This window comes from Protopterus annectens, chromosome 14.part0 (assembly GCF_019279795.1).
Source record: "Protopterus annectens isolate FY-2018-M chromosome 14.part0, PAN1.0, whole genome shotgun sequence".
Classification (NCBI taxonomy): Eukaryota; Metazoa; Chordata; order Ceratodontiformes; family Protopteridae; genus Protopterus; species Protopterus annectens.
This window is the reverse complement of record NC_056748.1, coordinates 887,192,286-887,218,810: the sequence shown is the minus strand read 5'-3', so window position 1 is coordinate 887,218,810 and position 26,525 is coordinate 887,192,286. Positions and strand designations below refer to the sequence as shown.

General features: G+C 39.2%; 1 protein-coding gene across 1 annotated transcript in view; it reads right to left on the bottom strand.

The window, feature by feature from the left end:
• LOC122788742 (myoferlin-like) overlaps positions 1-26,525 on the bottom strand; it is a 1,037,182-nt gene that overhangs the window by 188,011 nt on the left and 822,646 nt on the right. Inside the window, exons 15-16 of the mRNA XM_044055636.1 lie at positions 19,446-19,514; positions 19,303-19,346 (exon numbers count right to left, since the gene is read on the bottom strand). Coding sequence (XP_043911571.1) covers positions 19,303-19,346; positions 19,446-19,514 — 113 coding nt within the window. The remainder of the gene's footprint in view (positions 1-19,302; positions 19,347-19,445; positions 19,515-26,525) is intronic.

The following is a 26,525-nucleotide window of genomic DNA, read 5'->3' as shown; positions in this document are numbered from 1 at the left end:
ATCTTTGCCTAGCATAGGAAGTAATTGAAGAGTCAGCATCTTGAATTTCGAAATCTCCAAAAAGGTGTTTAGAGTAGACAGGTCCAGGATAGGACGCCATGAATTGTCTTTTCTGGGTACCAGGAAAAGTCTTGAGTAGAAACCTTGTCCCTTTTCCTCTTCTGGTACCAGTTGAATAGCCCCCATGCTTAAGAGAGAAAGTAATTGTTTTTGGGCCTCTGCTCACTGATTTGGGGGTAGGTCTGGCCACCCACTTGGTGTTGGCAATGTGTGGAAGTGAAATCTGTATCCCTGGGACACCACATTTAAAACCGATTTGTCCTGGGTAATGAGTTCCCAATTCTTTGCATGAAGAGCAATCATTCCACCCAAAGGGGCAGTCAGTTGATAAGTGCATGGAAATTTTAAAAGGATGTCAGTGAGACAGTTTACCATGGGGGGAGTCTTCTTATTCCCAGATATGGAAGTGGAGGCTCCCCACTGCTTACTTCTGTGTGTCCCCTGGGACTGAAACCTGGAGTTTTTGCTGTGTCTGGGTTTGGCTTGAGATGACCTGGAAGTGGCTGGAAAGGACCAATTCTTAGAGGATCAGTGCCTACTAAATCTAGGAGGCTGAACTTGTAAAAAATCTAACAGTTTGTATAGATTTAGCTTTATCTTTCATCTTTTTAAGAACTTCCTCAGCCTTGTTGCCAAACAGGCGATCCTGATTTAAAGGAGAATACAACAATTTAGCTTTAACATGATCAGGCAAAGACTGCTCCTTAAGCCAAGCATGTCTTCTGAACACAGACCCAGTAACAGAAGCCCTGGCAAGAGGCCTCTAATGAATCAAAACCACATTGCAAAGTATGTTTTCCAACTTGTTCAGCAGAATGCATTAAATCCTATAACTCTTTATTTTCCACACAGTCAGGAATCAACATAATTTTCAATTTAAGCAGTCCAATAACATGTTGCTGACACTTTAACATATGAAACTGGCAATTTAAAGCCCTAATGGCCAAGGCTGCAGAAGTGTAAACCTTCTTACCCCATCTATCCAGCGCCTTGGAGTCTCTATCAGAATGGGTAGGATTTTTAGTAGTAGAAGTCTTAATACCCTTGGGCCCCTGTGAAATAGTCTCTCGATCTGCAATAGGATTTTTAAAAATAAACTTGTGGGACTCAGGGACCCTGTAGTATGTCAGGTTTTCTGGGAGCAGGAGGCAGGGAATCAGGGGCCAAACTAGATTCTGAAAAAGCATCAACAATGTCTAGTACAGGAGGAATAGCCAAAGGCCTATGCTGAGGTACGAGAGGGAAATCCCTAAGCCTCTTTTTTGAATCAGAAAAATCCTGGCTTTCCCAGTGGAAATGCTCCCTTAGAGTATGTAAGGTTGCCCCAAAAGAAAAATCCTCAGGAGGGGAAGCAGAGGGAATGGAGTCCTCTGCATCAGAACCTTCATAAGTAGATAAGGGCAAATCCAGATCATCAGAAGAATCAGAAACAACAGAATCCTGATCAGAATATTCATAATCAACTTCAGTCCTAGGCCTCTTAGAAGGGGGGGGGGGGTTGCTACCCCTGATTAGAGTTTTTAGATCTTCAGCTATTCTTGTTTGTTTTTTAAGCATAGAGGCCTGAACATGTGGCCTGGGCATCAGTTTTTTAGGCATGGATCGAGATTTAGGCCTAAGTAAAGAAGGAGGCGTCTGTTTAATATGCAAGTCCGTAGGCCTGAATACACCCTCAGAAGCCGGTGTCTGCACAGTGGCTCCAGACCCATCCAAGGTAGAGACATCCGCAGGTTGCATAGTTGAAGCATCTCATGGCATACCGGACTCTGAATGGGTCTCAGTAGAGGCCTGCGAATCAGAAGTAGCGGGTATCAGGGGCTGTGAAAGCGCCTCAATGAGTACCGGCGAACTGGCGACTGGCTTAGAAGCATTATCGGTAGTTTTGGACCTCAGCGGCCTGTTCTCTGTTTTTATCTTTGCATTTTTTCAGGAATCCCGGTAGTCGGATGGCTAACCGATGACATTTCTGGATAATTAAACGGAAAAATTAAATATTTAGAGGCGAAAATATACCGACGACGGATAGTGTGCTGATTAAATAAAGCACAAAACTGACAGCAAGGTACATTGTGGTCAGGGCCTAGGCAAGGAATATAGTACGAATGAAAACCTTTATGAAGTATTTGCTTTCCACAAGTAATGCAATTATTAACTTTTACTGACATCAGGAATGAGCAAGAAAAAGTTTCCCCAACGGGGTACTTAGCTTTAGTTGAAGACTTCGGTTCTGAAACTCGAAAACGAAAATTTCAGGAGTCGGCCAACCGGCACTTGCAAACTGCTTCTGCTTCGGGCACCGCACGGCAAGAAAGACTAATGTAATGGCGTCGGGTACATATTTTATACCCCTGACGACCTGACATCATGGAAGACGGGACAGCAACCGATACAGGACCCAAGACTTTGTTAATCAGGCCGACTGAGGGCTACCTGCAAGCAGATAACCCAAATGTAATGATTGCAACAGTGAAACACGAAGAACATGTAAACATTTAGTTTTCTGTTTCTTTCTGACAGGAATAATGAAGCCAACAGTGTTATTAATGGCAACAGCAGCTTCTTCAGGGATGGGCACAACATTCTGGCTAAAGAGGGAAGCTCTACCAGTCTCCACTCTCAGGACAAGAAAAAGTGACTCTCTGTTGCCCTCTGAGGAACCTACAAGAGCAGCAGCAGAGGACATGGCCAACCTCGGATTCTTAGTGGCTGTAGGTGCTACACCACAGGGATCCAGAGGAAAATATAAATGTTCTGAGGAACAAGCTATGGCCAAACAGCAGTCACCTACTTGTGTCTGAGGCAAATTATTAGCCTGCTGTGGTGACAAAAGCTGTTTGCTTAACTTTTCGTTTTGTGGCTGGAAGAAAAATCATGTGCAGATTTCATGCTCTGTACCATGGTCAAGCAGAAAAAGGGCCTCTTTCCTGGGGAAAAGAGCAGCAAAATCCTGTAGGAATGTAAATCATTAAATGTCACTTTTTCTACACATAAACACAGTACAAAGTATTATAAAACACTCTGCCAGCCCCCAAAAATATAAAAAAACAAAACAACACAGTTTTTCCTAAGAAAAAAAAATGGTTTTCAGTAACTTTAAACAGCTTTCAAACTGACAGGAAAAGAGAGCGTCTCCCATTTAAAAGTACAGTTAAGTCTACTGACGGTCTGTTAAAACATACATTTTAAAGTAACGTTTCTAAACAGGAAAGTACAATAAACATTTTTTAAGTTTCCCAAAGGTAATTATTTGCCCAGCAAGACACACAAGCCAGTCAATAATCCTCAAAAGTCCACAGAGAAGCACTGCCTTCAACAGCAAGAAAGAGCTGAAGGGCTTATCAAAATCTGTCTTTTTAGTCAGCTCGAGCTGTTTGGCCATGTAGAAGCTACCTCAAAGCTTTGGAACCTGTCCAGCTGTTATTTCCTTTGCAGGATATAATCCATATAGATGAAGCTACTGCAGCAATGATCAATATGATGAACATATATGAATATTAAGGAAAAATGTGAAATAAAAGTGGAAGTGTGCTGACTCATAGGAATGCTATGAAAGGTATGCTAAAATGTGGGATGTGTTCACAATGTAAATACATATTTGAAGGTACAGAAATAATCTACTCCATTTAGTTTAAGTCTGAACATTATATTTTTTTATAAAATGAGTTATGCATTTAGCATCCTGTGCTCCCTGCAATTCCTTCTACATGGGAAAGACTAAGCACCCCCTACATGGAAGGCTATACGAATGCTGTTATGACATTATTAGAAGTAATGTTCAAAATGCCTTATCCAAACACACACAAGAATGCCCTGGGGAGTTAAAATCAGAGGTATATGAATTAATCTGAAAGTTATGCTTAAAAAATGGATAATTGCCAGACATAAATGAAAACATTGCCAGTGTACTTAAGATGTGTGCTGCTAAATTATAGTGCCGTGACTCACAGGCAATCCATTCCATTTCTTTCAAAATATATTTTAGCAAGTTTAATCATAACTGCATAACTCATCGCTATGTATTTTAACATTTTTATATATATATTTTTTTAATTCTTGAAGAATATTGTTGCATTTTCATGTTATTTATGTATAATACACATACCTGAATCTCCAGTATAGTTCTCCTTTGAGCAGTAGTTTTGGCCTATAGCAAGAGCCCTGTACAGAAAACTTGGGGCCCGAATGGAGAGATGAAGTCAGCAAGCAAAGGAGAGGCATAGTGCTGAAAATGAATTCATCCTCAAGTCTTGGTGAGTACTTTCGCAAGGTGGACACTCTTTCCACAAAATCTCACCAAGGCGACTCTGATATATAGACTGTATTTATACAGCATATATCATGGACAGAAGTAGGTAAAAATTAAGAGACAGCTGGGTGCACAAGACCCAGGATAAAAAAGTGCCCAAGCCTGGTAGGCACACTGGTGCCAGGACTAGAAAAATGAGAGTGTAGAATCCTCAAAATACAGAAACTTTCATACAATGGGGCCAGGCCCAGGGGAAGGATGCCCCCCCCCCCCCGTTGTAGAAGGAAGTAGTCCACAAAAATGGATAGGCCTAAAAAGAGCCATAAATATGATAAAGTGGACTATTGAGGATGTTGTTGTGTCTTTTTCCCGGTTAGGGGGTCGCCACAGTGGAACTCCGGTCCGATAATGACTGGTAGTTGATTTTTACGTGCCGAGTTACCAGCCCTGACGCACAACCTTCAATGAAGGTATGCCCATTCACGCATGTCTCCACGCAGAAGATGCTCTAGCTGAGAATCGAACCGGACAGCGTCTTACTGTGAGGCGACAACGCTGCCGCAGCACCACGACTATTGGGGATAAAAAAGAAATTATGTGATGCTACTATTATGCAAAAAAAAAAAAAAAAAAAAAAAAAAAAAAAAAAAACAGATTTTCCATACACAAGACATACAAAACAATTAAGAGAGAAATTAGAGGATAGAAAAATACTTCAACAAGAAAAACGGTCAGAAGCTTCAAATGAAAATTTGCATTCATTAATACAACAGATTTGTGAAAACAGTATATATATCAAGAAACATTGATGTGTTTTTGTTAATGGAAGCATCTGAGAAAGTGTGAAAATATAAACAACAAAACCTAGAGATATTTGAACAATATACAAAAGAAATATGGACATGGGAAAGAAAGAGATATTTGATATGGTGCAAGATTTATGCAAATGAGAAAGCCAAATTGATCAATATAAAGAAGGCAGCCCCAAAGATATTCAGAGAGAAATACAAGCAAAGGCATCCAGATATGGAAAATTTTACAATAAAAAAATCACAAAGATGGAATGTAGAAAAGATCAGTAAAGTAGAAGTTAAAAAAAATAAAATAGAAGTTGAAGTTATGGAGAGCCTGCAAAGTGAAGGATTTGGTGTAGAAGGTCTAATACAGGTTATATCACAGCATGATGGAGTGAGTCCCCAAAGTAAGGAGAAACAGGAAGATAAAGAAGCATATGAAGAGGAAATATGGACATGGGAAAGAAAGAGATTTAATATGGTGTAATATTTATGCAAAGGAGAAAGCAAAACTAACCAATACAAAAAGAGCAGCACCAAAGATATTTGAAGAGAAATACAGACAAAGGAATCCGGACATAGAAAACTATACAATACAAAAAGTAAGAAGACAAAGAGAAAACTAGAAAAGGAGATTAGTAATGAAGAAGATAAAGAAATAGAAACTGAGGTAATGGAGAACCTGCAAAGTGAAGGTTTCAGTGTAGAAAATCGAATGCAGAAAGTACCACAACAGGACAGAGCAATGGACATCCAAATTAAGGGGAAACTGGTGGAACAGGACGCAATTGGTCAGGTGCCATATAATTTGGAGCCTTCCACAGGAAATCAGTATAAACATAATTGGTCAGGTGCCATATAATTTGGAGCCTTCCACAGGAAATCTGTATAAACATTCACTTGAAGCTAGACAGCAAGGAAAGGAACAGGAAACTGATGCAATCAATGCTGAGGAGTGGTAGATCATGAGTTCCCATATGACAAAGCAACAGATGGCACAGGATGAACTTGAATAGAAGATGCTATAGAGCTTTCTATAGAATGCCCACAGGAAATGAAAAACAAGGGATGTGCCCTCAGTTTGGAAGAAAATGAGCTAAGAGAAGAGTTGCTTGATTTAATAGACATGGATAGATACATTAAGATCAAGGAGAGAAACAGACTGAAAATGGTCAATAAAAAAAAAAAGTCAGAAGTCTGATAAAACAAATGAATGCAGTAATCAGAACTGTCCATAGAGATCCATGTGATATAACAGAAGTAAAAAGGCTATATTACCATGCTTCTAAATTAATAACTGATAAAGGTCTACCACAAGAACACAAGGTAGTGAGGGAAAGGAAGGGGAGAAATTGAATACCATCACGGAAGTATTGAACAGAGAAAATTATAAAGCAATTAAGACAAGAAGTGTCACTCTTAGAAGACTATAAAAGAGGGAATAGATCAACAAAAATACGGAGAAAGGTAGATGTGATTAAAGCAATGCACAGTAATAGAATAGACCAGGATCTATCATGCACTATCGCAAATAAACGAAACATTTCAGCACAAGTGGAAAAACTTAAAAGATACACAGATAAATATAAAGGAAAAGTACTAAATAAGCAATTTATTGATGACCCAAAAAAGTTGTATAGAGAATTTTGAAATAAGATAAAAGGAAGTGAAAGACCACCAAAAAAAAGAGGAAATAGATACATTTTGGAGATGTATCTACGAAGATCCTGTGGAATATAACACAGATGTTAAATGGATAGAAAAAGTAAAAGAAAAATTAAGAAGTTTAAAAGTGCAGGCTATGAAATGGGATGAAGTAACAGCCTGAGAGATTGAGACAAAGTTAAAAAACCCTCTAACTGGAAAATCCCAGGCCCAGGTGCAGTACCTAACTTTTGGTTAAAAGTATTAACATTTTTGCAAGAGGATTTAGCCATGAGTACGAACTATTTATATGTCCAACCCAAACAGACACAAACCTGGCTAATAACAAACAAAACAATGCTCCTTAAGAGTGAACCTGCAAGCTACCCTAAAAAGTATAGACCAATAACTTGCCTTCAGATGACGTATAAACTATACATGGGAACTGATGCTGACAGAGTTTACAGTCATTTAGAAGAAAACTCAATTAAGGCAGTAGAACAATAGGGTAATATAAGGAAGTCATATGGAACAAAGGATCATTTGTTGTTAAATAAAGTCATACTGGAGAACTGTAAAAAGGGGAATAATTTAAGGATGACATGGACTGACTATAAAAAAGCATTTGATAGTATCCCACATTCATGGATAAAAAATGGATAAGATACACCCTACACCAATCAACTGCATTACAGTGACCATGAAACAGTGGCAGACCACTTTGCAATTAAGCCATGATAAAGGACAGATTATCCAGGGATAAAAAACAACAAAGTGTAAAGACTTTTCATCTTTTCTTTGTCGATGATTTAAAACTGTATAGATCATCAGATGAGGAACTGAAAGCACATCTGCAGGTTGCCAAAACTTTTTCAGATGATACAAGAATGTCATTTGGTCTTGATAAGTGTGCAAAAGCAACCTTTAAAGCAGAAAAACTGCAGCACCAGGAAAACATCAGTTTAGGACAAGAATGTGATATAAAAGAACTTGAGCAAGAGGGAGTGTATAAATATTTGGGAATTAATGAAGGATCAACAATAAAAGATGAACAAATGCAAATAAAACGCATTAAAGAATACTTTAGAAGGCTTAAATTAATTTTGAAAAAACGAACAATCACTCGACCAGTAACCACATCTCCCCAAGACAATCAGGACAGCAGATACAAGGGAAAAAGAGCCTTTAATGTTCACCAACACAGTAATAGGAGAAATTCACAAAAGAATCAGTTTAGAGCATTCACCCAGTAAAATACTAGGCTTCTTCAGAACAAAGAAGCATCTCCATCCAGTGCATTTAAATAATGCAGCACAACCAATCACATCTATAAATCAATTAAGTGTGCATACCATCAATTAATTATCATGGAATAACCTAATTAAAAGCATAATGAAGCTGAATTGCAGCTCTAATATTCAGAAAATGCATGTTACATCCACTCTAAAATTGAGGTGCATTTGGTTTAAACCTTAAAATCCAGTTCATAAAATCAGTGTCAAAACCCTACTATAACAATAAATATCCTATTAAATAAAAATAGGAAAAATACATATATAAAATACATCAATCATTCAGAACAATAAATACAATACTAATAACAAAATATTTAGTAAATAAATAAAAATATAAATATAAATTTTACAATTTATCAGCCCTGAGTTTTAAAACACTGTTAATACTAATATGGTCATTGAGACCAGGGGGGTCTACCTGCGTCTAACTTCAACTGCCAAAACAGTTCTATGTATTCCACCCTGGACTCCAAGGCTCCCTCCACAGGGAATGACTAACACTTGCTCTATCACAAAAAATGTTATTCTCATGTCCTTACATATTAAAAAGTGTCTATAAAAAGCATTTGATTCCTTTCCTGTAGAAACCTTGTATAAATGCTCATAAATCCTTCTCCTAAGTGGTCTCTCTGTCTTACCAATATAAAACTTCTGGCAATTTTCACAAATCCCAATATACACCACCCCTTTCATACAATTGTAGTATTTTGACGCTTTCAACCTAAAACCCCTAGATGGAATATATAAACTCACCCCTGTCCAAAATAGATCTACATTATTGGCAGGCTCCACATTTGTGAGTCCCCCATCTTACTTCATCAGTAACCTGTCTAACAACCTGTTTCCTTTCAAAGAGTTCTTTAAGGTTGGTGTCCCTCCTTCTAACGAAAGTAGGATGGTTCAGAAGAAATGTTCTAGTGTCATCACTGAACTTTAAAATATGCCAATATCTTTTAATAATGTCTTCCACTTGCGTGGATGTAGTAAAAAAGGTGTGAATGAAGGCTGCCTCTGTGTTTAAGATCACCTTCCTCAGATACGTCCCACTTCAGGCAGACCCTTACTTAACAAGGGAAAAAACTTCCTTTGCTTGTTCATAATAACCTCATTGGCCATGTTGTCCACCAATTGTTTGGGATAACCTCTCTTAAAAAAAAAAGTGAGGTTAGGGTCCTAACCTCTTCTAAAAATTCAGCAGTCACACTGGTCATTCTAGAGGCCCTAATTATCTGCCCCTTCACTATCCCTTTTTTTTTTTTTTTTTTTTTGATAATAAGGGTGTTTCCACTCTCAAAATGTAAGTATGAGTTAGAAAACTAAACCTTCCGGTATAATTTGGACTGAAAGCAGTGGTTAATCACATCCTTATAAAGTGTAATGTCTAAATAATTGATGGAAAAATCACTAAATGTGTAAGTAAAGGCCAGGAAATCAGTAGTTTGGTTAAGATACACCATAAAATCATCAAATTTATCTGTAGGCCCATCCCTCAGTAAACAAATATCATCCAAGTAACGGGTGTAAAATGTGATGTAACCCTGCCAATCTGTGTTAAGAACAAATTTTTGTTCCCAGTAGTACAAAACACAGTTAGTGTATAAGGGGGCACAAGCGGCCCCCATAGCAACACCTTTCCTTTGTTGGTAAAACTCACCGTTAAAGTGAATAAAGTTATTTCTAAGCCATAATCCATAATCAAGTTTAGGGTGTTCCTGTCCAACTCCGATTCTGTTAACAAAACTTCACCAAACCATTCTAAACCCTTTTTGTGCGGTATGCTTAGAAACAACTCAACCACAGCAATAGTGACTAACCAAACCTCCGGACCACATTTATCTTTAGACATTCTTCTCAAAAAGTCCCAAGAGTCTTTCGTTATGTGCATCACAGAGTTCAAGAACTTTTTTAACTGAGAATCTATAACAATAGCTAGAAGTTCAGTAATGCTCCCCGCACAAGCCACAGTAGGTCTGAATTTCATATTGTTGATACCTTTGTGGGTTTTAGGGATACCAAATATGCAGGGAATCTTAGGTTTCTCTACAGGTAAAAAATTGTATAGCTTTTCATTAATACTCCCCTGCAATAAATGGTCCAACAAGTAAAAATAAATTTTAGCATAAGCAATATTGATCTCATTATGAGAAACTGTTATGTAGTGTTCTGTGTGTCATAATCATCAATATACATTAACACCACCCCTCCACCCTTGTCAGGCTTCATTACTCTACATTTTTCTTCTCTCAACTGTTCAAGTAAAGATGTTCCTTCTTCTGAAAGGTTCGAACTTACCCTGCCTTTAATGTCAAGATTCCTAACTTCACTTTCCACCAGCTCCTCAAAAATTTTTAATGTCTGATTAACTGGTGGGTTAAACAGGCTTTTTCTACTCAGTTCTTCTCTATTCAGTTCCTGTCCCTTGAAGAAAATTTGTAAGTTTAATTGTCTAATATACATTTTCAGATCTATTAATGTATTCACCATAGACCCGGGTCGGGAGGGTACAAAATGAAACACCTTAGTGAACATTTTAAAATAGAAATCATTAATAACCATATCTGAGAAATTATATATAGTAAAACTATCTTTTTACATACTCTTTGGTCATCATCTGAGTTCACTTGTAACATGTTCACAATATAATCATTTTCCTCTAGCAGTGTCAACGACCCCATTAAGTAGGTTGAAAATTCCGACTCTTCCCTGGGAACCTGCAACCCACTCCCCCCCCCCCCCGTAGTGTTAGGGGTTTGGTATGAATGGTTCCTCTGTTTTTGAGCAAGTCTTTCACTTCTTCTTACTGACGGGTTCTCCTAAAAGGTAACCTGTATGCTCATCAATGCTGTTATTGTCACCTTCCGTCTCATTACGAACAGAGTACCCGTGGTCCCCATTAGAAGTAGAAGAGCCAGTTTTGAAAAGGGGATACGCTGTCCCTTCTCTGTACTCCAAAAGGTCCCTTTCTAACTTCCTTATTTTTCTATTAATAATTTTGTCACAATAATTGTCAACATCCTGAAACAACCCTTCATATTTACATTTATCAGAATTAGACATACTCTCATTAACAACTTTGTTGTGCAGAGAATTCATCTCATTTAACAGAACTTCTCTCTGGTTCTTTTAGTCTCAGACCATTAATTTTAACAGTTCAACCCCAGTCTTTGTTAAATAGTTCTGTTAGCTGTTGGTAAAGCCAACTGTCATGTTTTACGTTGTTGGGGTATTTAAAAATTCTCAGTCCCTTAGGGACCCAGTTAGCTGCAATACATTCACTCAGGTAATCAATCTCTAACTGGTTAGTTTTGAAGGAATAAAGCTTTTCTTTGAACAGTTTAAAATTTTCGTCAAAAGTATACTGTTGTTAAAAGTTTTTTCACTGACGTTAAACCTTCGATTAGTCCAAGAATCAAAATTAAATTGGTTGTCAGTACCTTTGCCTCCGTTGCAGCTATGGCTGCTTGGTTTGCTGTGTAAATCCCGTTTTGGTTGATTACGGTGCTCCGAATGCTGTGAAGCGGCCGTTCGCCTCCTTTCCTCATTTAAAATCCCTTGGTTCGTCGTCACACACACGTTGTGTGTATTTTGCTGTTCAAACAGCTGATTCTGATTACCAGGCAACCCAGCCTGAGAAGAAACAGGGGAACTGTTAGTGTTCTCCACTAGCTGGGTTAAAAGAACCAGTACCTTATTAAACTCACCTCTCGTCACTGGCGAGTTCTCATCTCCTTCTTTCAAAATCTCTGGTGTGTCAATAAATACACTTGAATCCACACCTTCAGCCATGGAACAAAGCAAGTAAAAAAATGAACAATCACTCGACCAGTAACCACGTCTCCCCAAGACAATCAGGACAGCAGATCCAAGGAAAAGCCTAGTATTTTACTGGGTGAAAGCACGCTAAACTGATTTTTTTTGTGAATTCCTGCTATTACTGTGTTGAACACTAAAGGCTATTTTTTTCTTGGATCTGCTGTCCTGATCGTCTTGGGAAGACATGGTTAAATTAATTTTGAAAACAGCGTTGACCTGTAGGAACAAAATCCAGGCTATAAACTATTTTGCTCTTCCTGTGCTAATCTACAGTTTCGGAGTGACTGATTGGCCCCAAAACGTGTGGCATGGATTAGATAGGAAAACATGAAGGATGCTTCATGCTCACCAAATGATTTATAAAAATCAGTGTATCCCAACATTACATCTTCCTCATTCCGAAGGAGGGATGGGCCTCCTTGAAATTGACTACATGTATAGATCTGCAATCGTGGGACTCCACACATGACCACACAAGACTCAAGTGTAGTGAAATTCTTGAAACATGAGGAGGATAAATCTAAGATGACCTCTCTGCTTAATTTAGCAGAAGCATATTCTCGTCAAGCAGGAATGAAAATCAAACGAGAAGAAGATAAAAATCAGGAAAGCAACTGAATGTGCTAAAAACAAAAGAAAGAATAGGAATACAAGGTGAAAGATCAGATGAGAAGGATAGAAATGTGGAAAAAGCATACATATATGTGCAAGTATAGAAAATTTCTGGAAGAACCTCATGTTGATCAGGAATGAACTCAAGAATGGTTAAGGAGAGGCGAATTCAAAGAGATGAAAGGTTAATATTAGCATCCCAAGACAGTCGGCTACGTACACAATGGTTTACAAAGTCCATTGAATATGTGGGAGAAACAGACACATGTAGGTTTTGTAAAACCGAAATGGAAACAGTTGCACACCTCGTTGCTGGTAGCGACATACTAATGGCAGACAGACTGTATACTGAAAGGCATAATAATGTGGCAAGACTGTTGCACTGGGGATTGTGCAAACATGATATTGAAGTGGCTGAAAAACACTGGAAACGTGAGCCATAAAGATCATAAAAAATGATGAAGTTTACATTACATGAGATACCCATTACCAACTGTTCAAGAAAAGAAGACAAAAGTAGCATTGATCATTGAAATTGATAACACCCAGTGACTACAATGTCTTGCATACAGAGAGACACAAAGTCATAAAATATCAGGATCTGCAGGCAGAAACAACCGCAGTGTGGAAGAAAGATACCCAGACAGTTCCAATAGTAGTTGGAGCAACAGGTCTTATAAAAAAGAACTTACAATCTTATTTAGATATGTTACCCAATTCATGTAACTCACTAAGAACTGCAGGAATCATTACTGGGCACATTGCAAGTCCTGCAAAGAGCACTTGTGGCTGACATCAATGATTGAAACAATACTAATTTCATGAACTTTAATCATACTTTGATTTGTGAATGGGGTCCATTCCCATCATAGTATTGGAAACCTGAAAGGTTTGGAGAAATTAAAAAATAATACTTGGTCTTGTCGTGGAGCTCTTCCTTGGGGAGAAATAAGAGCACTGAAGTGTGACTGACGGTGTTCAATACCCTGTGGTCCTTTGTAGTGGCTCTCCAAATGGGGCAAACTTGGTGAACCCTAACCCCATTGTGATCAGTCTCAGACAATAGTCAGGTCTGCAAGTGTCAGATTAGTAGACTCATCCACTTTGGTGACTTACACAATGAGGGGACAAGACCATGTGATGCTTAAGTGCATTCCTTAGTCAAGGAGGAGGCAGCTGCTTTTGGGGGTTGGGTGGTTTTGGTAGTATGGGTGGATGAAGAGGATCATACAGGGACGGGAGTACATTTTTCTTCAAACTGTCATCCATCAAATCGTGAGAAGACTGGCTGGAACTTCCTCATGAAAAAGTGTGCCTAGGATTCTTTGCTCTTTCTTTAGGGAGGATAGTTTCAGCTCGGTCTTTCTGCACATGTGCATGACTAAACCAGTGGCTCCTGCCAAAGCATCATCATAAAGACAATTTCAGCAGGCTACATACAAGACCATTTTTTGAAACCAGGAAGTCAGCATTGATGCACTGATCTCTTCATTTTCAAGTCCACATTCCACCATTTGTATTGTGAAAAGCAAAGGTATTGGTGAGATATCAGATCTGTACGTTTGGCACTGGTCACAAAAACACACAAAGCACACCTGTAACAGCAAGAGTGACATTAAACTGCTTTCTTGGCTATAGTGATTTAGAGATATTATTGTTAATAAAAGAACTGTTTCATGAGTTAAATTATTTAATGCTTGGCCTTGAAATAAGGGGTAGGAGGTTGCTACCTTGGTTAGGTCCACTCAGCACACATTAAGACTTAAGTGGGCCACTCAGTCTAACTGCTTAGGCAGAGATTAGAATATTTAAATCATGTAAATGTGTAATACACCTGGGGGTGAGATGCAGACTAGTCTGAATTAACTGCAATTAGTGATAACATACAACAGCAACAAGAACACCAGTTTAAGTGGATCCAGTTCAGTCTGAACCATTTACCCTGGACAAAATCTGAAGAACTTCTCAATATAAACCAGATGCATGACAGTCTTGCTACATGTTAGTGCCTCTCCTTCCTCATCCTCAGACTTTCCCTAAAGTGACCAAGAGACCAGGACTGTCAAGCTGGGGAAGAGCTGGTGATAATTTTAAACATCTTTGCCAGAAGGAATGGAGCCACAGGTTGCTCCTAACCACAGGCATTTTTTTTGATATGCTCTATGCTTCCCTGAGGGAAATATTGACAAATGGAGTACACACACACACACACACACACACACACACACACACACACACACATGCATGCAAACACATGCACACACACACACACACACACACACACACACACACACACACATGCAAACACACGCACGCAAACACACGCACACGGGTGCATATACACACACACACACTTTTCTGCACCAACAGGCTGACCAATGTAACCCAACGCATCACACACAGAAGGTACATGATCACCTAGTCACACTACACTTCCCCTTAAGACCATTTATGGATAGCCACATGACTGGTCTGTAAATGTGCATCATGGGATGCAGTTACCCAAGGCTTTCTCTTGCTCATTCCTGTACATATTGCACTAGTTTTTGCGTGATGGCCATTAGTAGATATCCACCTAACACAGTAGATATCCACCTAACACAGTAGATATCCACCTAACACAGTAGATATCCACCTAACACAGTAGATATCCACCTAACACAGTAGATATCCACCTAACACAGTAGATATCCATCTAACACAGTAGATATCCACCTAACACAGTAGATATCCACCTAACACAGTAAAACACTTCACTGTATGAAGCAGCTTCAAAGTCTGCGATGGCAGAAGCCATGATACTATCAAACAACAACAAATAAAGAATATAATGAAAGCATAACAAACACTGTACAAGTCTGCATAAGCATATAAATATAATGCATTATGATACAGTTGCAACAGTAAAGACACAAAATAGTAACAGTGCGCCTATGACCTATAGCCCCACTAACAGAGCAAATGTTGGCAGGTAATAACCAGGACTAGCAACTGCCTACCTGTCATATCTATGGTCCTCTCACAAAGACTGATACCATCAAATTCATTCATCATTACACAGCCTTCAGGACCTCCTCCATTTTTCTGCTAAAAGGTCTAGATTTCAGCTACTGCCACCTAGCTAGCATTTACACTAACACAGAACTAGAGAGTTCTACCCATCATCACTGAATAAGCTGACTGCACTTTAATCTTTCATGTCATAATTGTTCACAGATCTGTGGAAAGGACAACTTCATGGCATCTTAACCATAATAGTAGATGTTAGAATAAATCACTGTTGTAACAGTCATTACTACTGGGACATAGCCAGTGGTGTTCCCATTCTTCCATCCCAAATTCCAATGCTCAGACACCCTTGCCCTTCAGTGTAGGTGATGCCTCCCCCTGGGATGTCAAAATACTCCTTCTATAAACATGACATCTGTCTACACCATCCCAGAGCTTCAACATTGATGTAAAGTCCTTGCCAAATCTAGTAGAGTCAAAAGTGAGCAACATCAACTGACAAAACGGGCAGTAAAAGGATGCCTGAATCCAAGTTATGACTGCAACAGTGATCTAATGAACATCAGACGTTCCAAAGAGCCAAACAATAGCTTGCATGAAGAGATCACTGCAAAGTATACCATCAAAGGATACTGCAAAGTATACCATCAAAGGATACTGCAAAGTATACCATCAAAGGATACTGCAAACACCAACATTATTCAATGTATCAGTTACATGTTTACTTTTTATGGCACTCTGTTCAAAACTGTAACATCTTACTAAAGACTGCAAGAATGTTTTTATGGTGTAGACTCTGTCACCAAATGAATTATCCAGCAACTGAGAATCTCACCAGAAAAGTATATATACACAGGAGAATACAGACCAACACAATGCATACTCTAACAATTGTGTAAACAACTTAAAAAGGTCAACTCTTGCAGTGCTGTCTTTACATGTAAAGAGAAGGCAAGTAATAAAATACTTGCCTTTGGCTCTGACATTATAAAGCTATCTCTAATTAGCAGAGTATGCTGTGGTGTTTACAAGTAAACTGATATAACTTGGAAAGCACAATGTAAATGCAAATGTAGTCAGTCAGATTAAATTCAGAATAGTACAAATCAAATAACCAGAAAGAGGAAGCAAGCATTCCAAAGGCAGCCATCTAATCTGTAAGCTTTTAAATAAGCACTGCAAAAACACGTCAATATCTTCAGTTAAACAGAAGTTGGAGTAAGATCCCACAAATTACTGAAGCCTGGGTTGTCACACAACACGGGATGTACTCTGTCAAACACCTAGTAACATGTATGAATGTCAGGTTGATAATGGTGACCTGCAGCTGGTCACCTCCAACGGACAAATGCGACATAATTAAAACAAGGTTGTGTGGCGCGGGGGGGGGGGGGCAATGCATTAAAAAGCCTAAACTGCCTACAACACTGTTAAAGAACTCACCACAACATTGCTCAGTAGGAGCAGCAACAGGTACAACATAACTTGTTGAGAAATGTAGCCAAAAACAGACTCAACTGTGACATCCACCTAACTTATATAAATCCATAACCAACCTCTGCAAATCATAATGCTACAATTGTCCGTAATCAAGTGCCCCTAAAATAAACTGTTTAGATTAACTTTTTCTGGAAGAGGGTCTCAATCATGCTGCTGAATTCCTGAAATGAATGAACTTTATACTTATTGCTAAAAGATGTTATATTAGGGAAGTGTATTTGAAACCTGATGTTCCTTTGTATCTGATGTTGTATCTTCACATCTGTTTGCCATCCAAGGCAAATCTTGGAAGAAGGTAAAGGTATAATGTGCATGTGATAATTTTTTTCCTTTTCATGGTATCATTTAATAAAATCTGACAATCTTCCTAGAGGTTTCTCAAAACAGGTGTGTCTGGGCTGTTGTCTGCATTTTGAGGGAAGATTTGCCGAACTCTTTGGACTTTCTTTATAACATACCTCAAAGCTACCTTTTAGGGACCAATACCTTGGTTTTAAATGTCTTGGACACAGATTTGAAATATTGCAGGTCATGTCTAGCAGTTTACATGAAGAAATTTTATGGGACCTTCCATTATTAGATCATTTTTCTTTGCACTTCTATAATCCTGATTATTTACTAAGTCACTATTATACAGTTCAGTTTTTATTAATTAAATTATTTATTTATTGAGAGAGAGCTGGACTGAGAATTAAATAAGAATTTAGTGAAAGCCAGTATTAACAGGCATTATGGAGTCTTCAAAATTCATTCATACTGCTAGCCTGAAAATGACTAAAGCTTTGTAATAAAGTATCTAATTTTTCTTTTTCTGAAATGTCAAAAGGAGGCAATTGTCCTTTTTAGGATGGATGGTGGGAAAATTCAAATTGAAACAAGTTTACATTCTTACTAGAATATGCTAGCAAAAAAACAGGTGTATCCCCCCCCCCCTTGCTTTCTTAGAGTATGCACAGTGTACACAAGTTGTCTCTATGCCTCCTTACTGCAGCTGTTAAATCCATGAAGCTTGAAGCTATTCTGTACTCCTATGCCATGGTAATACAACAGAATGACATTTTTTGCATGGGTGTTAGGATTAATGTTAGCTCCAGCATATGTTGTCCAAAGCAGAAGAATCGAGGGTATAAACACACTGAAGTACACAGATCATCTTAATGCCTGATCTCAATACCCTATTGCCTACATATTACTGAGAGGCTATTTATACCTGGCATAAAAGGCATTTGCTGATCTAGCTCTGCTGAACTGGTTTGATATCCTCAAAATGAACAGCATCAGATCCAAGTACTTAAGTTTTGCTTGCAAAATAAACATGTTGGCAAGACAGATACATCTCTCAAAGGATCCTCATGTTCTAGAACATTGAAGCAAAGTCCATCCCTAAGCTTATTTAAGTGTAACCTTGACTAATGGATGAGAAATTGGAAATTCACCCCGGGTCTGGCTCCCATGTCTCTGATAGACAGAGGCAGACAGTAATGCCCAAACTAACATACCCCCTACATAACCTCTGGAAACTTCCTAACCCCCCTTCTAATAAACGTACATGATACATAGATATACAACTGGATTGCACAGCTATGCTTATAAATGTCCTGCTGGTTGTTAGCCTAGTATATGCCTATGAACCTATAAAGCATTAAATAGACATTATATTAGTTTAGGCACCCAATCAGAAGTCATGTTTTATACATAGCAGTTACAAAAGCAGCTAACTCTCCTCAAATGAGAAAATATGACCGGGTTTTTGCTTTTACAAAGCTAGCTAAGTATAATGCATACATTTAAAAATTGTCAAGTTAACAGCATGTATATAACCTCCTGAGTAGAAGATTGCTTATACATTTGTAAAGTAAATTTTATTTTCCAGCTCCAAGAAAATGTGACCTTTTCTGCAGACTGTTCCTGACATTTATTCTATAGGAAAATCCTTTTTTTTTAGTTGTGGCTGCTTCTGTAGTATTTTAAAAGGTAATTCCATCTCTTCAGGATTCCACTGCAACCACAAATGCTTACCATCACCTAGTGTGCAAATGTTCCTCATCAGCAGGTCCTGAGCTTGCTGTTAAAGAGCCAACAACAGAGAATGTAAAATGTTTGTTAAAGCACTGGTGTCAAAAATGCAAGTGTACCAGTCCACTGCCCTGTAAGGTAAATTAAAAGAATCCATGATACAAACAAATGGAGGATGTACATTAAACATAGAAACCTGAACCTCACACAAAGAGGAATTGAACATATTTCATCAAAAAGTTCTAGCTTGAAGAGTTAGAGAAAAGCTAACACCAAAAAGCAATGTACAGATCGTGCAATACTGAAAACTCACCAGTCATATACTGTCAGTCGTATCCTTTCACACATTGATGGGAACTAATGGAGACAGACAAAACAAATCCTTATTTGTTACATGTTTTAACAACAACACAATCCATGTAATATGTGTTTCTTACACTACAAAAAAAGTCTGACCTTGATCTGTAGGTTAACTGCTTGGTTCCATTCAGGATTTGCATTCTTCTCAATTACTTTTGTACGAATCTAGAATAAAGTGGGGTGAAACTTAAGATTTATGGTTCACACTTGACTTTAATAAAAACAAGATGCTTAAAAAACACATTTTTTTTCAAATTGGCCATGACCTTGCATCTACAAAGGACTTCCTAGATCATGATAATTTTTGACTCTTGGACTGTGATTCTAAAACAAAAAGCCATTTTTGAAAAAATATATCTTTTTTCACTTGCTCCAAATTCCCTGGAAGATTTGTTACTTTGACAGAGATTTATTACTCATTGACAATGTCACAATCTAGGGAGCGCTCAGTTTCTACTGACTTTCTAAGAGATAAAAGAAAAGGTAGCTGTCACTCACATATGGATTTAGAAACGTAAGACTATAAAGGAGGAGAACAACAATTCATACAGTTTGGAAGCTCTTTTCCACCAGCTATTATAACTTCTTAATGTCATATATGTAAAAAATGCACTATATAATGCACATATTTAATGTTTTTCCATGAAATCTACATTTAGGTTTACTCTTGTTTTCCAATTCAGAGGAAATAAAGCTGCTGTAATTTATTATTATTAATCGCATTTTTAGCAAGATTCTGGTGGCAACCTTTTTCAGTCTTTACAGGAAAACTCAAGATATACCTTATCATAGTCTTTACAGGAAAACTCAGCGTATACCTTATCACAACATTTACAAGAAAACATGAAGTATATCTTTTCTCAAAAAACTCAACAAGCCCTGAGAAACCCGTTTGCCTAATAACAGATACAGTTTTTTATACTGTATGGTCTGTGGACTTGAAGGTTTAGTGAAGGTTTACTTTAAGCTTTTCAACCCTTGAAGTTTATACCACACTGAATGAAACACCAGCATTGTTCACTCTGCTCTCTGTAAATAAGCAAATGCAAAATATGTAATGCAGTTTTTTTTTTTGAAAAAATATTAAAAGCTTTAATACATGAACATAGCATATTAACAGAACAAATAAATAAGAACTATTTACAAAGATGTCAATATCAAACTGTGCAAATTCAATAACTGCCAGTATTAAATAAATCAATATTTCTTAATCAGATTTTTATCTTCAACCAGTAGTTATAACTAGAAGTAGGTTTGTAAATTCTCATCTAATTGTGCAGTTCATTTTTACAAACAACTTTCACAATATCTGTAATCTAAAACTGAGGGTGTAGATATGTTTCCAGTTTTAGTGACAGCTTTTCTAACTATTGTTAATATGCACCATAAAGGATTTTATGGAATGATTCCAGGAATTGGAGCTTTAATACCAATGATTTAGTAAGAATAAACCTATTGGACATAAAGCTTGTACAAAATTATTAGGATCATAGAAGATTACTATACTGTCGATCTGGAGGTCATTTTAAGCCTAGCCATTTTAACCCAGTGTAACACTGTAGAAGTACTAGTCAATAGCCTAGATTGCAGTTAGTAATGACTGCCCATGTCCAGGAGGGTTGTGGGCGCTATCCCCAGTAAGAAGTTATGGTGCCCCATCCACTCATCCAGGTTCCTCTTGAATAGTGTCATAGAGGTGCTCTGTTTCACGTGAATTGGTAACCTGTTCCAAAGACATGGTAGTTGCTGAAAGATAAATCTGTCCCTCCAACATGTCCTATTTGAGATGGAGGCCATATTTAAGTCCCTGGAATGGGTAGCCCTAGACCCATTTGATTTATGCATATGCAGTAAGTTCATTAGGTTTGGGTCTTGGGTTGCTCTGTAGGCCAGACATAAGTCTCCCCTAAGAAGTCTATACAACATAGAGTACAGTGACAGGAAATTTAGTTGGTCCATGTAAGGCACATGCTGGAGGCCCTTCATCTTCTTTGTTAGAAACTTCTGAGGTCTCTGTAATTGCTGCAGGTGCTTAGTACAGTACATACTGAATGGAGCATTGTATTCAATTATGGGCCGGATAAGTGCTGCGTATAGGGGGTTATAACTTATTTCCTGTTAAGGTGATACCCTTACTAATCAAGTGAGCTACGTGGAAAGCTTTCCTTACAATGGTAGAAACATGGTGGTTGACGTTAAGGTCATGGTTAACCTGTGATACCAGGTCCCTTACCACTTCATGGGTACTTAGGATAGTTTATTAATTTGATAGCGTGAAGGGACATTGTGTGTGCCGAAGGGAATGATGATTTATTTCTTTGCATTCAGTTTGAGACCATGACTGTGTGAGGCCATCCTGGAGTATATTGACATCATTTGGGGATTCAACGATTGCACCTAGTTTGTAGTCGTCTGCAAACTTGGTCAGCCACAACCCTTTAGTGTTGACCTGAACTTCTGAAAAGTATATACCAAACAGTAGGGGACCCAGCTTTAACCCCTGTGGCACTCCACTGGTAAGATGTCTGCTGGTTGATGTGGAGTCACCCAATTCGATAGTGTGCGTCTGATTTGTTAGCCAGTTGGCAACCCATCTTACAATGAAGGGGTTTAAATTCAGTCTGCTACATTTATCGGTAACGCCTTAATGTGGGATCATGTCAAAAGCCTTTGCCAAGTCGAGGTATGCTGTGTGCACAGATTTGCTTTCATCAATGGCCTTAGTCACACTTGCAAAGAAATCCACCAGACTTAACAGGTAGGATCTGCCCTTCACGAAGCCGAATTGGGCAGGATCCGGGGTTTGGAGGTCAGCCATGTCTTTATTTAATTTATGAGGTCCATAATGATATGTTTCATGGCCTTACAGATGAGGCTGGTCAGGCTTATGGGTCTGTAATTCCCTGGCTCTGTTGCTAGGCCACCTTTCCGGAGGGGAATAACTAGCTGTTCTCCATTCGGCAAGAACAAAGCCTCTGGTTAGGCTACGATTGAAAAGAGTACTTAGTGGTGATGCTAGTTCATGTTTTAGCCTGCTTAGAAGATAGCCTGGGATGTCATCTGGTACCACAGAGGCCGTGTCCTTTGCCTTGGAAATGGATTTGAGGAACTGCTCTTCAGATATGTAAGGTGGGGGGGGGGGGGTTGTTGTAAGTTAGGAAGGGATAAGGGAAGGAATTTTTGCCAAACCTATCAGCTAGCAGATTCGCTCTCTCTATGAGATCAGTGTGTGCGACACTGTTGGCCACCAGTTCTGCACATGCTTGGGTTCTACCCTTTAGGTTACATATATAGCTGTAAAAGGCTTTATGGTTTTCCTTGGCAGTACTTGCTAGGTTTCTCTCAAAGTAGCTTTTGCAGGATTTGACAAGTTGTCTTATTTGCCTGTTAAGGCTGAGGAGGGTGCTTTTCCACTGTTGTGTCATTGTCTTTGTTTTCTTGGACAGAAAATTTTGCAATTATTCTAGAGTTTGCTGATGCTGGAAGTCCACCATGTCAGCTTGATTTTAATTGGGGCTCTGGCTTTGATTCTATCTGGTACAGCTGAGTTTAGACACATATGCAAGTGACTATACAGGGCTTTAGTGTAAGCTATGGTGTAGTTACGACTTTCAGCTTGGGGTGGGGATCAGAATGGATTTATATCTTCACCTAGGAGGGCATAGTTTGCCTTGGTGAAGTTTTTTTGTCTGATTTTACCCTTTGTGAATTCTAGTGTTAGTGTCAGTTTGAAGGTGACCGATAAGTGGTCAGTTTTAACTAATGAGGGTCCAACAACTGCAGCAGTGCACCTATCTGACATGTTGATGTGGACCAGATCTAGAACATTTGTTCCTCTTTTCAGGGTATGAACAATTTGCACCAGGGCATTTGAATTCACAAAGTCAAGGAACTTTTGTGCTAGCGAGTTCAGGCTAAAGTAGGTTTCCCAGTTGATGTAGGCATAATTGAAATGCCTCATAACCACTGGGCTTTGTGAGTGTCATGATTTATGGATGGGGATCTATAAATGGCTAGGACTTGAATAGGGGTCTTACCCACAGTAACCTGGACCTGGAGTAAATCCATGGGGTTGTTCAGTCTAACCAGACGTGAGATGAATTTATCTCCACTATAGATTGAAACACCGTCTCCTTTAGTTTTCACATGTTCACTTTGCAGTGTAAAGGTGTGGAAGGCATTGTAGCCTTTGCAAGGCCAGGGTGCTCTCTGAGGGCTTAAACCAGGTTTCTATGACTAGACAGACATCTACATCTTCTAGTGGTAGAAGTGCTTCCAGGGGAGTGCAGTTTTTGGTTTAAGCTCCTGGGATTCATCAGCATGACCCTTATTTTGTTCTGTTAGTTAATTTCACATTGGTAATGCTGTTTTAGAGACCTTGGCTAAAAAGGCACTATGGGGAGGCAAGAGCCTTTTACAGCAGCTGAACAACTAGCGGTGCCAAGTGCAAACCATCTCTGGCAAAGCAGCAAGGTTCATTGACCATGGGTTCCCTGGCAGACAGGAATTGGATCCCCTTGGAATGACACCAAAAACTAAGCCAATTACTGAAATAATTTTTGTTTATACTGTGGCATAATTCTAGGTGAGGGTGGTATGCTGCAATAGGCCAGGGAAATACCTGCCTGGGACATAGAGCTCAACCATGTCTCTCTTCATATAGTCCAGCAAGGTATGTCTCAGGTCATTCACACCAACATAATGGTACTTGTTGCTGAGAGACTAAAGTGCATGCACGATTTGGTGGATCTCTGCATTGGACAGGCAGCTGTGATTTTCTCCTTGTCCATCCTGGTGAAGGGGACATCTGTCTCTCACTATTGAGTCTCTAATGACAAGAAAACTTGGTTTTTGAGTGTTACGCCTTACGAGGCTTGGTGGGTGAGACACTAGTGTTGCTGTGCATCATGAGTGCTGTGGAGACTGTTAGCTGTAGAAGATTTGTGTTTTGGAGGTCTCTGGTGTTTCACTAAGTTTTTTCAGAGAACCTCCACATTATGTGGATTTATATATTTGATGCGCACTATGTGTAAGAGTAGTGGTATATGTATGAGTAGTTTTACTATGTGAATATGTAGTGGTGAGTGAGTTAACAACCTACTGCTGTTTTGAATGAGAGAGAGTATGGATTCTAGTTTCTTGGTGTAAATGCATCTCTCACACTCTGTACTAGATTGAGTTATTAGTAGAGGATTGTCTGTGTACATGAGGCAATTCCTACACTGCCTCAAAAGACCACAGTCAACAAGGTTGGCAGGACAAACAAGGGTAGTGCATGAATCGTGCCATCCCAAATAGAACCAAGATGCCCTCCTCCAAAAAAAGGAAGCCAATCTGGTGGTCCCCTGTCATAAACAAACTATACAACAGAAGGAAGAAACTTTTTCCAGAAAAGAGGAAACTCCTAGGATGCAAAAAACTCCCTTACCAGCCTCAGTAAGAAGCTGAGTTCCCTCAAAATCCTCCAAAGCTAGTTATGAAAATAAAATTGCCAAAGATTCCAAAGACAACACAAGGAATTCTATAGCTATGTCAAGAATCTAAATGGCAATGCTCTGATCTGCTCTGAGCTACAACAGAATGGCATTAAATATACTGATCCCGAGGACATTGCCAATATCTTAGCAGATTGATTCAGTGCCAACTTCACACCCCTCTCACCCCCTAAAGGGCCCATCTCAATACCAAAAGATTGCCAAATTCCAGTAATCACGACCACACAGGTAAAAACCGCACTCTCCAAAGCTAAGAATACAGCATCCATGGGACCAGACTACATCCCAGGCTGTGTACTACATGAAATACAAAATGAACTGGCACCTCATCCAAGTGTCATGTTTAATCATAGCCTCACCTCAGGCTTTGTGCCCCCTGAGTGGCGCACAGCTGCAGTTATCCCACTCCACAAGGGGGGGATCGACCTTGGATCCTGGGAGCTACCATCCCATCAGTCTGACGAGCCTGATCTGCAAGACCATGGAACGTATTATCATGGAACTTTCTAAACAAAGACAATGGCAACCTTCAAACACTGGACCCCACACAATTTGAGTTCTTGGAGGGCCGATCATGTCTCCTGAATCTGACTGACTTCTTCAAATCAGTCTCCAGAGCCGTAGACGAGGGTAAGGTGGTCCACACAGCCTATTTGGACCCCGCCAAGGCCTTCGACACCATCCCCTCACTCAGGAATCATATATAAACTTACTAAGCTGGGCATAAATCCATACATCACTCGATGGGTTGTCAACTGGCTTACTGACAGTACCCACACTGTAAAAGAACAGACTCCAAATCCAGCTCCAGACAAGTGGAGTACCTCAGGGTTCAGTCCTGGGACCGCTCTTGTTTGGCATATACTTCTCTGAAGTACAGGCCAACACTAAGGGACTCTGGCTAACAAAGTTCACAGATGACTGCAAACTGGGAGCCATTATTGAATCCCCAAATGATGTGGATATTCTACAAAAGGGTCTTACAGAAACAGATGCTTGGTGGCAGAGCCATGGGCTCAAGCTCAATGCCAAGAAGTGTACAGCTATCCCCTTTGGGAAAAACCAAGTAACATGAATTACCACATAGGTGGCAGTACACTAAACACCGAAAATGTGATGAGACTTAGGAACACAGGTGGACAGTGGTCTCACCTTTGGTAACCACATCACCACAACAGTTAAAAAATCCTTCTATGTGGCACACCTCATCACTAAGGGCTTTTCATACAGAAAAAAAGAGGTCATTGTCCCACTGTACTCATCTCTCATTAAACCCAGAGTACAATGCCCAGTTTGGTATATACCTCACAAGACATCTGCAACAACTGGAATGGCTGCAGAAACACCTCAAAGGAATCACAGGCTAAAACTGATGCCCTATGCTGACCGACTAAAAAAATTCCAGCTATACTCTGTCACATATCGTCTACTCAGAAGCGATCTCTGCTTAACATACAAGGGCATGTCAAACACAGAGCTGTTGGACATGCTACACTTAAAGAAATCCTAATCCATCAGAGCCACACACTCCAGGGACCTAAACCTCGTCTCATCACAATGAACAAAACATGCTGGAGGGATAGGTTCCTGACCCAGAAACTCCCCATACTCTGGAATAGACTGCTCATACATGTCAAGCAGAGCATCTCCTTGGCCCTCTTCAAAAAGAACCTTGACGACT